Below are 14,591 nucleotides of genomic sequence, written 5' to 3'. Positions count from 1 at the left end.
GTGGGTGGGACTGTGGGTGGGACTAGAAGTGGCCATTGGCCAGTAGTGCCCAGTAGAATAGTGTAGGAATAAAAAAGAAAAAAGAAAAAAAAGTGACAAAAATACATAAACGGCGGTTTTGAAGGGGGGTGGTTGCGACTTATTTCCATGTTGCTCTTGCAGGCGTTTTCAAAACCAACCCTGGATTTCACTTTGTTCTTTTAGACAAAAATATTTGTCCATTTTTGGTTAAAACTTTGGATTTACTTCGAGTACTCTAAACCCCACCCCACCCCACCCCACCCAGATAGAGCCAGAAGTCAAGAAAACGTGCATGACACGGTGCCATCTCGAGCTTTTAACTGTCAGATTGGAATATGTCTGAGAGTATCCAGCCGTATAGAATCCACAAACGTTGGATAGATTGAAGTGTGAGTTGATGTATGGGGGTGGAAATATGGGAATCCACTACTTTTGAAAGAAAGAAGATTGAATAGAAAGAGAATGAGGTGGGACCGTGGGAATGGCGTATGAAGAAGAGGTAGCTGCAGTATATATACATATATGTAGAGAGGCCAGGGGTTAATCTTTGCAAGTGAGTGAGTGAGTGAGTGAGTGAATGAGAGAGACTGATTTGAAGGTGGACAGGTGAAGTAGCAGGTATTCTTTATTCTTTTTCTCTTTTCTTCCTTAGTAGGGACTAGAGAGACTGGCCGGAGAAGCAATAGAAAATGATATCTCAAGAGTATCAAATGCTTCACCAAACCCTCCTTCCCCTTCCCTTAAAAGGCCAAAACTCTGGGTCATAATAACCGCAGTCCGTCCCCACCTCTCTCTCTCTCTCTCTCTCTAACTTGACAATACGAAATTGTTATTCAGACCGTTGGATTGGAACGTTGGGTTCTTATTATAATGGGGAGAAGGCAATGATGAAACCTATATATAGGCAAAGCATTGGGTGGAATAGACCCCACGAGGGGAGGGACCCAAACTCTGAGAAGAGAAGACCTGACGAGACGTTTTGGGCTAAAATTTTCTTCAACTCTTTACTCTTTCCCCATAAAAACACACAGTGAAAAACCTAGGGAAATTCTCTTCTTGATGTCATCTTATGTACGGTAAAGCCGGCAAAGATTGAGACTAGTACTTCATTTACTTATAAACCCACTCCAATATTAGATTAGTACAACAATCCTCCGGGTTCAATCCCAAAAACATAAATAAATGAAAAGGTTTTGTAAGCTGTCACCTTATCATATGTTAGCACTCATTGTGTTTATTTTATTTATTTATTTTTTTAAATGATTCACATATTTTTTTTGAATCATATTTCATCACGTGCCTCAATTGATGCTGACCACTAGCTTATTATATTCCGACAGCATGCCCATCCCCCTCCTAATAAATAAATATTCATAATTAGAAATAGGCTAGACAGGGACCAACCTTCCGAATAAGAAATTACTACTTAGTCATGTGCCTTGCACTAATATAGAGACAATAAAGGTGCATCCTGTTAATTGAATTGGGTCGAATTGGATCTTGATTCAATCTCAATTAGGTCAAATTAGATATTGATTCAGTTGGTTCATGAATCACTCATTTTAGATAATCATAGGCCCACTAAGGTTAAGAGTCCTAGCTGATTAAATTTTTATAGATAAGAAGTTTGACCACAACTCTTTCTCTCTTTCTCCTAATTCTCTTCTATCTTTCCTGATTAAGAGTATATGTCCCTAAGCATATCCATTGCAATCCTTAGATTTGAATGATAAAACTTTACCAAACAAAATCATCATATATAATCTTTCTATCACTATTCCCACATAATACAATCCAATCCATTCCGATACATTAAAAGTTTTATTGAAATAACTCTTGGTACCAGTTTAGTCACAAAAGCATAACATAAATGTTTGATTTCACAAGGTGGGATGGTAATTTTGTATATCATTACTCAAAAAAAAAAAAAAGAGGTAATTTTGTATACACATATATCATGGGTGCAGGGTCCACCCAAGTTACAGGAGTTGATCCATACGAATCACAATGCAGTGAACCCGCTGCTGACACGTTGCTGCGTTGCAGCACTAGCCACTAGGGCAGCTGCTGTTAGTGGGACCCATAGAAACAAAAATGATTCAAACAAGACAAATATGCAAACTAGGGTCATCAGTATTGACAGGGTGACAGATAGATGGATAGATAAATAAAGACCCACAAAGCAAGACCAGTCAGACTGACTATATGTGTGTGCGTTCGTGTGAAGGGGAGAGAGAAAGAGTAAGAGACTAGAGACCCTTCCCACTCATCATCCAGACCCTCTATCATCGACCTTCTTCCTGCTGCTTATAATGGTAATGGACCTCTATGACCTATATATGTCATAGGCTTGCGTATACAGGACTTAAAAGAGTCTAAGTCCACTCGAATTCCTGCTCCACGGATTCACTGACTCCTTACTCACTCACTCCTCACCTGAAATTTGCTTCTTTCTTTCACATTCCCCATCGACCATCCATCCCATTCATTCATTCAGTCAACATTATTAATCACTATACTCTCTCTCTCTCTCCCATGAAAAGTCTATTTATAGCATGGACTGGAAACCCCAAACCTTCACTTGCCTCCTCTTCTTCTAAACTCGGTGGAGCTAGCTACTACTAGCTGTAAGCACTGGGGAAGAAAGCTAACTAATTTCCCAATCTAGCTATGTCGAGCTTTCATCCCAGTGAACCCTATTCATCATCATGTGATGTTTGTCTTTCTGAATCAGTAAGGGCTAACACTAATAACAACAAGGGGAAGAAGAAGAAGGCTGAGAACGGGAAGAGGAGTAACAACAACAGCAACAGCAGCAGCAGCAGGACGACAGTGAAGTTGTCGACGGATCCTCAAAGCGTGGCGGCTCGGGAGAGGAGGCATCGTATTAGTGACCGTTTCAAGATCTTGCAGAGCTTGGTTCCAGGAGGAACAAAGATGGACACTGTGTCCATGTTGGAGGAGGCCATCCACTACGTCAAGTTTCTTAAGACCCAGATATGGGTTCATCAAGCTATAATCAGCAGTACCGCCATGGATGAAGATATCCTCCACTCTCTTCCTCTTCCTCCTCCTCCTCCTCCTCCACCTCCTCAACACTCGGTGTACTCGTCGGCACCAATATTGACCATGCCAGAGCAGCCGGCAGTAACCCAATCTCCATCTCTGCCACTCTATTTCTTTCAAGCTGATGAAAATCATGAAACCATGTTCACTTATTAGAGCCTTGGAGTGACCTTCCTTTCCTTGTATTTGTCGGTGACTCTCTCTCTCTCTCTCTCTCTCTCTCTCTCTGGTTGTCTAGGTTAGGAGCGAAGCTAGGAGACAGGAAGCTACATTTTGTAAATTTAGATTAGGTTGTTATCATTGTCCATAAGGTAACTTTACGTTATATCTGAACCCTAGAGTAATGTGTTGATTATGAAGTTACTTAACCATTATCATATAGGTCCCGTAGCTCAGTTGGTTAGAGCGTTGGTCTTATGAGCCGAAGGTCGCGGGTTCGAGCCCCGCCGGGACCATCTTTTTATCCTTGGCCCAGCCAGTGGATGAACAAAATTCCCATTTTTGGTCCAATTTGATCTTAATTGATTTTATCCAGTTTCTTATATTTCGATTTCGATTTATTTCAGGTGTTTGGGCTAACTTTTGACATCACCAACAAAAAATAAAAATGGTCATTATTCACCAAACTTTAGAAAAAAATAAAATTCATAATCTACATTTATTGAAATATTAAAAGGGATTAAGTTTTCCTAATTCCAGATGAATAGGAATTCATTGATAAACCCTTCAAATCTGGGCATCGAGAGTGTATACTGGACAAAATGTTAAAACCCTATAGTGTTTGAAAAATGTCCTCTATAAGTGAAGAAAAACTCATAAAAAAATATAATTTTATCCCGTTTCTTGTTCAGTTCTGAGACAGGAATTTTAGCTCAGATCAAAATCAAACCAGTTTACCTCAGTTTGGTTCAACTTTAAATGGCCGATTTCAGCTTCGTTTTCGATTTCGATTCTAATTTGACACACTTGTTAATTGGTTATGTTCCTCTGTTGATGTACTTCTACATGTACATAGGAAGGCTTATAATTGAACTTAAGAATAGGATTTAGATTCCAATGGGGGACCAGCAAGACACAAAACAAGGGATTGAGATCTTCTCCAACACCAACAACCCATTCAAATGTCGAAAAAGTTTGGACACATATTCCCATGTGTTGGCAGGTGTTAAGATGTATAATCAAGCCCCTGCAGCCCTTGGATGATCGTTGGAGGGTGCAGCCGTTCGAGAAAAGCCTGATCCCAAAACAGGTGAGAGAAAATGAAACCCCCTTTTCTCTCTCCTGTTTCTCTTCCCTCTCCTATTTTGTCTTGCCGGTCCCCCTCCAGCCACCCCCACGGCTGGAGAGGATCTAAATCCTACTGAGGTATATGATCAATGAGTAGAAAATTTTAAATGCACTATATTTCTCAACGAGTGTTGAGGTATAGATTAGAGTCTCGCGAAACTTATGAGTAGGAAATCGGCAGTCTGGCAGTAGACTGGCAGACCAGCCTAAATCAATGCATTGGGGTTAGGGTTCAGAAACAAAATAAGGATGAGCAATTCAAGTTCTTCACTCAACTCCAACCCCCTTTGACAGAAACGAGTTTTACAGACATTGAGCATACAACTTACAAATGCTGAAACTGAACTGTACTTTGCAACAAAAGTATAACGATGGTATGGCTTAAAGCATGAGAAGCCTAAGAATATCCAACTTCAGTTAGTCTAACATGGTTCTGAGCATTTACATAAAGTTGGATGGAAAGCATGAATCCATTAGAAACATCTAATGGACATGAATGTAATGCGGTTTGGACTCGATGTGAATTCATTTGCTTGCCTGTTGCACGTAGTAGTTTTCACTACTTCGATATCATACTTACTGCGAAGAGTATGTGACCCTAAAACGCTCTTGCAGGTAGTCCCCGCTTCGTATGGGAGGAAACCTACAACATAGCAGAAACCAATTCATAGTTCTAAATAGAAATGTATTCATTCAAAGAGAAGAATTAAACATCTTTTTCTTGGATCAGAAGAGGCACTATCTATCCAGGAAACATGACAATTGGGGAAGTGCAACATCATTTGTGCTGAATATGGATCTGGTATCTAGATTATGAATGTTTTCCATTTAATTGCAATGCACACTGGAGGATCTCCAATACCAAACCTATTAACTAAATAGGCAGATTCTAAGCATCAAACAAGGCACCACTATGTTTCTAACGGATCCAAATCAAAGTGATGCTATATATCAATCAGATGATCATCTAATTGTCTCAAAGCTTCCAAAGTGCAAGAAACAACTAAGCGATATGATCAAATGGTGGACCTCAGCCCTGCTGTATGTGCACCACATATATAGCATGGCTAGGTCATGTATAGACATACCTAGGTGGGGATTCCTCACTGCAGCAACTTTCCAAGCATTCTACCATGCAATCATAGTTTGGATCTAAGAAATAGGCCACCTGCAATAATGCATTCCAAAAGGTCAAGGGGTCAAAAATATTTCTTTGATGAAAGAAAATTATCATACAAATCATTAAGATAAATGAGAATTTCAACTGCATGTCTTTTTCTTTTTCCTTTTTTGGTGAAATTCTTTCAAATGCATGTCATTTAAAAGAAAAATTGTAACAATATTGGCATCTGAACTTATTATCATTAATAGAGAATTGATATTACAGAGAGGTAATTGATGATGTGACCTGACTATGAATTACTAAACCAGACTGGATCAATAAATTGTGTCAATTCACCAAACTGTAAGATAACTTTGATTACCTGAAGCCCTCACTTTAGCCAAATCACTTGCATCCAACATGTAATAAATTTTGTGTCGATTTACCAAACTGTAAGATAACTTTGATTACCTGAACTTGAAGCCTTCACTTTAGCCAAATTACTTGCTCCGACGTGTACATCGGGATATTCGGTGGATCATCAAAATCTCTCCCAACTTCACCTGTGTCCTCCCTCGGGAAGTTTCAGGAAGGAGTACCCACCATGGTTTTGGTATTGTATCGGATCGGCCATATCGGCCGTATTGTATCGATATCAGCTGAGAACAATCCCGATACCTGACTGATCCAGTATCGGATATTGGTATCGGAACAGGGGTAAATTTTATTTTATGAAAAGCACGGGTAAAATTGACTGATCCGACCGATACGAGCTGATCCCATATCAGTACTGTATCAGTATTGGCTGAGACCGATACCGGTACAGGTACAGGTACAGATACCGATAACTAAATCCATGGTACCCACCCATTATTTGAATAAAAGTAATACAGAGGGCTACTTATCAAGTTCATGACCTTTAACTTTACACGTCATAGACTTCTGTAAGCCATTAGCTCTAAATGTAATGTGGCAAGTTCATTAAATGTATATTTTGTTGCTAAATTTCAATTTTTTTTTATATAAGTAATTAATACATCAAGACGATAAACTTCCTTATTTCCTTATAATTTTGGTGAAATGATTAGCAACCACACAGATCTGACTCCTAATCACATGCATGTATAAACCCAAATGAATGGAAGATAGTAAAACATTGTTGAAGACCATGCATATTCAACTCATAAGGGAGTGAGTGGAACCAACATTCTCCATAAAATGCCTGCATGAAAAGCCAATCTGGTAAGGTTGTTCTAACCATCCAATTAACAGAGCCTGAACCTGGAACAGCTAACATAATTTTTCTGCCCACAAAACAAATCACATTCAATACTCACTTGACAACATTAAGGAATTTGACTTTAGTATTGGAGATCTCACAGATCAAATTCTAAAAAAGCCTCGGACCAGAATTTTGAAGCTACGAATGATAAACTTTGAAATTGAAACAACAAACAAAAAAGGTAAAATAGGGATGCAGTGAATACAGAATAGCGTTCTTGTCCAGCTGGCATGACTCTGTGCAATGTCGAACTGCAAATGAAAGGAGCAAGGGAAAAGAAATATCAAAACAATATCTTCAACAAGTAGGACTTTTAATTTATCGGTGACAATGTTGTCAGGCAAACAATAAAACTCATCCTATGAAGTACATGAGCTAAAACACCGAATTCGAGAAAGTAAATGCCTGTGTTACAGAATGAGTGATTACCGGAACAAACAGTTAGTCCACCTCTCCATCATATCTCCGATGTTAACAATGAAAGCCCTGCAAGTATAAATTTTATTAATGAAACTTCCACTTCAACAGATGCAATGCAAATAGGTAGTAGAAGGGAACAGTCTTTATGAATCAAGGTAGCTCTGATGTGACCGTGGGTTTGAATGAACTGTTAAATATGTAATGGTAAGGGCAATTCCGTAAAGAATCTGAAGTGTATAAAGGGGGGGTGTTGGTAGAACCATAATGAACCAAAATCTTAAGGTAACATGGTAGTTAAATTGAGGAAGGGATAGAAAGGGAATTAGAACTAAAGGAAGAGGGCATACTTAGAACTAAAATAATCGAAGGATATGAATGGAATTAATATATAGGGGAGGTGTAATAATTTAAAGAGGGTTCAACGGTGACACTTCAAATACTGTCAGTGTCACCATCTTCTTCAACCTTTACCCATTTAGGAGCACCAGAAAATCAGCAGGAACCCTCCTTGTGCAAAATCGATGGAACTAATAAGACAAGGGCTCAATCCGATTGAAAATCCCAATCCTATTGAATGCAAGTAATAGATATCCAAATCAGTACATGATTAAATGGTATTCAAGATCTGAAACAGAAAGTGGCGATAGGAACTGGTTCAAATTCATTGATGATTAAATTCTCTCAACTCCAGCAGTATTTTGGCTTGGGGCTTGGTAGATGGAATCACCCAAAATCATAGAGAGAGAGAGAGAGAGAGAGAGAGAGCAAGGGGTGAGGGAGATCAATATCCAAAGGAGGGCCGGAAGAGGAACAGCCAAACGAGGAAGATAGAAGAGACAAGGTCACTCGACCTGTGGCTACACCACTGTGTAACAGTAAAGTCAATTCCAATGCTATATTCCAAATCTCATTCAACTCTGCATGGCAATGAGGTTACAACCATACATATAAAAGAAGACTCCCATAAAATAGGAACTACTCTTAACTAGGAAACTTGAAACAAAATAGGAAACTACCAAATATCTCCTAATTATAGCCAACTCCTACCAAAGTAAAATACAATTACAAAGATATCCCCAAATAACTAATTAGCCCCTACCAACCCTTGTTGGTCAAAGAACCCAGGTTGGGCTGGTTGTGTCTCAGAGTTGGGTTTCGAGATCCGGTCGTGCCGGTCTAGCCAAGATAACGCAACAGCATCAAGTTCTAAATTCTTCATGAAGTGAGGCAGTATGGCAGATATTCTCATAATTGATACCAAAAGAAAATTATGGCCTTAATTAGCGAACATGGGTACAAAGACCAAGGGTGCATATGAAGAGTTGAAGCCATTGATTTATAACAGAACAGTGTGAATTAGAGAAATTTGTCCATTTAGAATCCATAGAGCATGTAAATGTATATACCAACAAAATGATCCAATACTGTCTATATAGTTGCATTGCCACTTGCCAGTGCTGCTTTGTTTGGAGCCCCAAATTGAACAAAGGATTGGTGTTGCTATGGTTCATTTGGAGAAGAGAATGTACTTTGTTCAAAGCTTTCTTCAGCAGATTCCTTTTTCTTCTTTTTTTTTTTTCTTGGGGTGGGGGGGTGGGGGGCGTGGTTGGGTGGTGGTAGTAGTATGTTGAGGCATTCACTTAAAGCAAATTTCTCATTCCATCAATAGGTTCTGCTTTAAACCAAAGAAAATTTGAGCATTTATATTGGGCCTAGAATTTAAAGACCAGGATCAAAGACCAGATCAATACGCCAATCCTGATCAAGATTGTCAATTCTGAAGTTGGTTGCCTAACCAGTTCTTCTATGCATTTCAAGGCTGCGGGGGGAGAAGCTGATCCCGGGACGCATGGACTATCTATTAGTTGGTTTCCGGCTCCTGGATTGCAAGGGTAGTCAATTGAATTTTGTTAGAATATTTCTATATCTATTTATGTATTTATTTATATTTAATATTTGCAATATGATGATTGTTACAACCTATGGAACACATTCTACGTTTAAATGTAATCGATTCAAAGTTGCAACCCTAGGAGATTTACTATGTTTCCAATTTCTGGATTGTTTTAGGCTGCATGATCACTGACAAGAAAAAAGGAAGTCCATTAGCTGGAGTTTAATCTAGAAAGAAGTTAAAATTTTTCCCTTATTGAGATTCATAGAGCAGCAAGAAGCTTTCAGAAACTAGTCATTTCAGGGCTCACCCTTTGACATACTGCACATCCTCCCAGACTTGTGGCTGCCTATCTTTCTCTCTACATATCTGTTAGAGAATAATGGAAGATTATTAGATAAAATCAAGTAGCAACATTTTAATAATTGCTAAGTAATAAAACAAAGAAAAAGATAAACATAACCGCTTCCACTATTAAGGTCAGACATTATCCGTATCAAACATGCCTGAAGTCCACGAACCCCATCAGTTGCAAGAAGAGTAATCATTCCATAATCTGAATGAGCAGAAGCACCATATGTTTCCTCATTGGAGTCAAATACTTCACCTGCAATCAAGATTAAGATGCAAACAATCAATCACAAATAAGCAGTTTCCTGGAACACCTGACATTTCTTAATCACATTTTTCTTTTTCTTCAATTTTTCTTTTTCACACGAAGAAAAAGAAAAACAAAAGAATTAAACCATTAAGGAGAAACAAACACAAGAACAAGAAGGTTCAAAAAAACCATGTCATGTAGGTCAATGCTGAAGCTGAACCGATAGTCAGAAGAGAGCCAAAACCCCCAGCCTCACATTCCATTTTGAAAAATCCAGTACAAAAAATGTAAACAAGTGACCATGATAGACCCAAATTCTATTCAGTCTGGGAAATCCTCTTGTTGCACCCCTTTTTAAAACCCCAAGGGTGTACCTCAGATTGGGTTAGTTTCCATTTTCTGTTGCGTCTTTCTTATTTATATGGATGTAAACAACACAATTAGTTTCTACCAAAATAACCAACACAATTAGTAGCTGATTGGATATGAAATATTGAGTATAATAGTGTGCCTGTGCGGCCTGTGTTTGTGCACCCTCCCCTTTCTCTCTTCCAACTCTCCCTTTTCTTCCCTGTGTTTCAGAACCTCCTTCGCAGGAGTGTTCTTCATCCCATGTTCCCTCCCCATTTCTTCCATTGTTTGATTCAATCAAGTTCTTATCCGGTGAGTTCTCATCTTCCTTCCTTGTTTCTCCCCATTTTTTTTTCTGTCACTTGTTTTTACTTGGAACACCTCTGTTTCTCCTTGCATTTCTGCTACATACAACATCATTGAGTTGGGAGGCGTTTGTTAGGAGTCACTGGTCATTAACTCATATGACCTGGGATTCTGGGCATTGGTTCATTCCTGTAGAGCGTCTTATTCCCTGGAATCTCATCCCTTACAATCCTCCCTGTTGTAAGAACTATATTATATCTCAAATCTAGTCTCTTTTTTTTTTTTTGTGGGTCTTCTTCCGTATCTGGTTCAGCAAGTTTTCTACATATTATATTAATTTGTTGGGACTTCCACAGATTGAAATCAATAGGGCTGGGAAGCAGGAAATTGTTGTTTATTTCATAAGATGATTGGGGTCTTGTGTGAGGAACTAGAACTACCGCATGGCAGTTCTATTCTGTGGGTTGTATGCATTCGATTGGTGGTTGAAGACAACCAAGGTATTCATATACAATTAAGGGCTCCTTCCCTTTTGTTTGCCAATTATGCCCTCGCCTTTTTAAAATTATTTCTATCTAATCCCCGGCCACACTAAATACCAGAATGGTCCCTTTTCTTTAAAGATTAAATACCTATTAGCCCCATCTCCTATTTTCTTTACCAAATAGGGTACTCCTTGTGCTGTGAAATTACGACATTGCCATTATCCTTGATTAATTGAGGTTCATTGTTCGGAGTGGGACAATAGTGATCTCAAAGTAGGGTTTTGAAACTCAGGATCACATCATATTCATAAGGGAAAACCTTCACCAAGAATCACTACATGCATTGTGCATGCTAAATGTAACCTTTCGTTTTCTCATATAATTTGAAGCCTGCAGAAGATACTAATGCATCCATTTGGGCTATGACCATTAAGACTTGATCATTCAAAAGCCCTCTCTGCAAAAGAAACCTATCATCCATATTCAAAACATGGAGCTCTAACAAACAGCCATTTGCAAACAATAAAAAACAAACCGAGGAATCAAAAAACAAAATCAAACCTGGATAGTGTAACAGACGAGCAAATGGCATTGGTGCATCCAATGCCCCTAATTTCTCAAAGAAGTTCTCTTCCAAGTTTAAAGCCAAAGCAATCAAAGATATCAAGCTTTTCCCAGCAGTCCTAACCAAAAAAAAAACAGCATTGATATGATGTGTGCTTAAATAAAGAGGCCGGTTTTGCCATTATAAATTATGACACATGTGGCATGCCAAGAAAGAGATTATTCCCTTCCCAAGCAGCAAGTTTGGCCCTGCAGCGCCAGGTCAGATGGTTGCAAGAGAAATCTTCAACCCTCATCGTTAGTTAAGAAAAATAAGAACACTGAAAATATTACTAGAGCAGAAATGCATACAAGGAGACTGATGGAGCGGGTGTTGAAGGAAACTGACATGTGGCTAATCCAGAGAGAAACCCACAATTTGGATGGTCTGGATGTGCTATATCACAACATCAGCCCTCACGAGGTTTTAAGTATCAGGACTGCACGGGGCAGATAGATAGGCCTATGCAGATTGGGATCAGCCTGCACCGATCCAGCTGATAGTAGCCAATACCACCAATGCTCCCTCAAAGATCAGCCAGTATTGCGCAGGATTGGCTGATCTGATCAGTGAACCTGTATCTAATCCTTGCCTCCTCATGGCCCACCCCGGTTCACTGCAGACTTCAGAAGCAGCAGTGTCATAAGAGAAAAAACAAAGCCTCAAGAATTTTCAGACCCTAGCAGATCCTGCTCACTTATTGGTTCAGTACAATACTACATCCAGCTTAAATGGTTCCCATTAGTAAAGGATACAATAGACTGGCACACTCCTAAAGAACCTAACCTCATTAGGCCCAAAAAGATCTCTTAAAACAGATTAGAGCAGAGGTCAAAGATATTATAAAGACGCTGTAGTGATTATTATGAAGATGCTGAAGTTAAAAAAAAAAAAATGAAAAAGAGAGCCGTTAGAACTTACAGGACTGTCTGATGGTAAGATTCCATTGTGAGTTTCCAAGATGGCAGAGCTTCTACAATTTCCTAGCCAAAACATCATTGAGAATTCTGCTCAAGAAAACTTCAGTTTACAAAAAGATGTTCTCACAGGCACAGAAGGAAATGTAGTAATAGAGAATTTATAAGGTAAAGGAAGTCAGATGAGATGGAGAAATCAGTGGAAATCTATTCTTGTTAATCAATACTAATAATCAATTTAAAACCTCTATAATCGTAAAAATAATTAAGATAGAAACATAAATTACCTTCTGAAGGCCATTGATTCAGATTAGTTAGAGTCATAGTGCCTTCTACAGGACCAATGTAGAAAGACTCCTTTAGGTCACCTGTTTTCAGTCATTAAGGATGATCAGGTCTGGTGTCACTTTCCCAAGCCATTCAACTCAATTAGTAAGTAGAGCAAGAGAACTACTGGTTGCTGGGGTGGGTCAATTGGGTTGTGTGGCGCGGGGGGGGGGGTGGTTGAGAGAAAATAGTTTATAAACCATGTCGTTTTTCTTTAGAGGAAAAACTAAAGACAATTTTAATGGGAAAAGAGGGCCACATCAACTATTCTATTCTGCAGCATGATAAATATCCAAGAGAAACAACCAAAAGTAAGCATAGATGCAAGGAAATGGTAATATGGCAGGGCTCTGTTGCCCAGCTGCCACGGTTTGCATAAGGCCAATCAAATTTATTGATGAAACAAGCTAACCTCTGATACAGTATAATCAATACACCATATACTAGCAAATGTTACATCAAAATTATAACTTAGAATGGATGCATAGCTATAATGTTACACAAGCAACGTTATAGCTATAATTCTTTTTCTTTTTCTTTTCTTTTTTTTTCTTCTTCTTCTTTTTTTTTTGGGGGTTCATTTTTTTCTGTTTCTTTTTATACTCGAGCCAAACTCAGACAGTTCAACCCACATGCTTACCATAAATTGACACCATAAATTTCGGCCTTGGAGTCTAGTTAAGAACCACACAAACTGGCACTAGATTCAATTGACACCTTTGGCACCCAAGTTAATGCCTTAAATTTTCTCATTCTCACTAAATACACTACATGACTCAATAATGGGCCCAATTCACACCATTGAGCTGATGGGTATCACGTCCTCATCCTATGTTTTATCTCCAGCACATTGATCATTCATCCCATCACTTAAATAGTTCTGATATTGTTCAGACCATGAAGAGACTATGAGAGCCATAACAAATTAGAATATCTTAAAACCCCAGGAATGGCGTAGAGGTAACCAAGAGTGTAGATATTGATATAAGAGAACAAACCTCTGGAATTCAAGGAAGTATCCAGTTTCTCAGCATAAAAGGGGGTGTAACCTCTTTGCTCCTTTCGCGCCAGTTTCATCTTCTCTTCCAGGGGAAGTGAGAATAACTTTTTACTCTCTTCAAACACTCTCTTAAACAACTCCTCTTCAACCCCATGATTTACAAGGTAAAAGAAGCCAAAGTCCACGCATGCCTGAAAATACCTATTTCAGTATCAGCTTAGAAAGAAAATTTAGAATAAACAAACAACCGCCATTAATAGAGCCCAGAAAAGTGCTCGAGGTGCTAGATACCGAGAAAGTAATCAAATTATAAACAAAGATCTCAATCTATGGCAGAGCAAGATAATCACTACTATCACAATTGCTTCATTAAAAAACTCTTTCCTAAACAAATAGAGCGTCAAACATCAGGAAGAAATGAAAATGAAAATTGTTAAGGCGCGAAGATCGAACTCTGCGGATTGATTTAGCAGTCGATATGCGATCCGTTGAGGATAAGTCGATAACTGGGAGCTTGAGAGTTTCCGCCATTTCCTTCCTTTGTTATTGTCTACTTTGTCTCTCAATGAGCAGCGAAGGATTTGTTTTTTTCGTGAAAGAGCAGCGAAGGATCGTCAACTGGGACTCTGGGAGGGTATTCCCGTTTCGCTGTCTTTCAGAGAAAAATGGTAGTAGTATTAAATAAGTGGGCCCTGATGACCCCTTGTGGGTCTTTGTCTAAACCTATGTGATGATTGATAATAATGATAATAATAATAATAATAATAATAATAAAAACCAACAGATATGAGCCCTCGTGTTAAATCATACAATACAGTTTTTTTTTTTCTCTTGGTCGGAGAAACAAAAATTTTATTCAAAGAAAGATGAACGCTGGAAGCCACGTCTAAGAGACAAGAGATTGATTTACAATGAAAAGGCGTGGGGT

General features: G+C 38.8%; 1 protein-coding gene and 1 non-coding gene across 6 annotated transcripts; one reads left to right on the top strand and one right to left on the bottom strand.

Moving 5' to 3' along the window:
• The first annotated feature begins 3,468 nt into the window (after positions 1-3,468).
• TRNAI-UAU lies at positions 3,469-3,542 on the top strand. Its single transcript has one exon. It is a non-coding gene; the product is annotated as a tRNA-Ile (tRNA).
• Positions 3,543-4,624: 1,082 nt separating this feature from the next.
• LOC122087084 (2-oxoglutarate-Fe(II) type oxidoreductase hxnY-like) lies at positions 4,625-14,299 on the bottom strand. 5 transcript variants are annotated; one of them, XR_006142649.1, is made up of 12 exons: positions 14,117-14,299; positions 13,662-13,854; positions 12,624-12,704; positions 12,341-12,392; positions 11,377-11,498; positions 9,579-9,679; positions 9,383-9,441; positions 7,188-7,244; positions 6,964-7,009; positions 6,593-6,698; positions 5,463-5,542; positions 4,625-5,017 (listed from the first exon to the last, which is right to left on the bottom strand). XR_006142649.1 is itself a non-coding variant. In XM_042656070.1 (11 exons), the coding sequence occupies exons 1-11, from the start codon at positions 14,192-14,194 to the stop codon at positions 4,951-4,953; spliced, it is 936 nt and encodes a 311-aa protein (XP_042512004.1). In that variant the 5' UTR covers positions 14,195-14,299; the 3' UTR covers positions 4,625-4,950. The 5 variants fall into 5 exon arrangements, 1 of the variants encoding a protein (XP_042512004.1); XR_006142650.1 differs by having other exon boundaries at positions 6,683-6,698; XR_006142652.1 differs by having other exon boundaries at positions 4,986-5,017; positions 6,683-6,780.
• Between the last annotated feature and the right edge of the window lie 292 nt (positions 14,300-14,591).

This window comes from Macadamia integrifolia, chromosome 8, assembly GCF_013358625.1.
Source record: "Macadamia integrifolia cultivar HAES 741 chromosome 8, SCU_Mint_v3, whole genome shotgun sequence".
Classification (NCBI taxonomy): Eukaryota; Viridiplantae; Streptophyta; class Magnoliopsida; order Proteales; family Proteaceae; genus Macadamia; species Macadamia integrifolia.
Note: the sequence above shows the minus strand (reverse complement) of the source record. Positions and strands in the feature narration are given on the sequence as shown.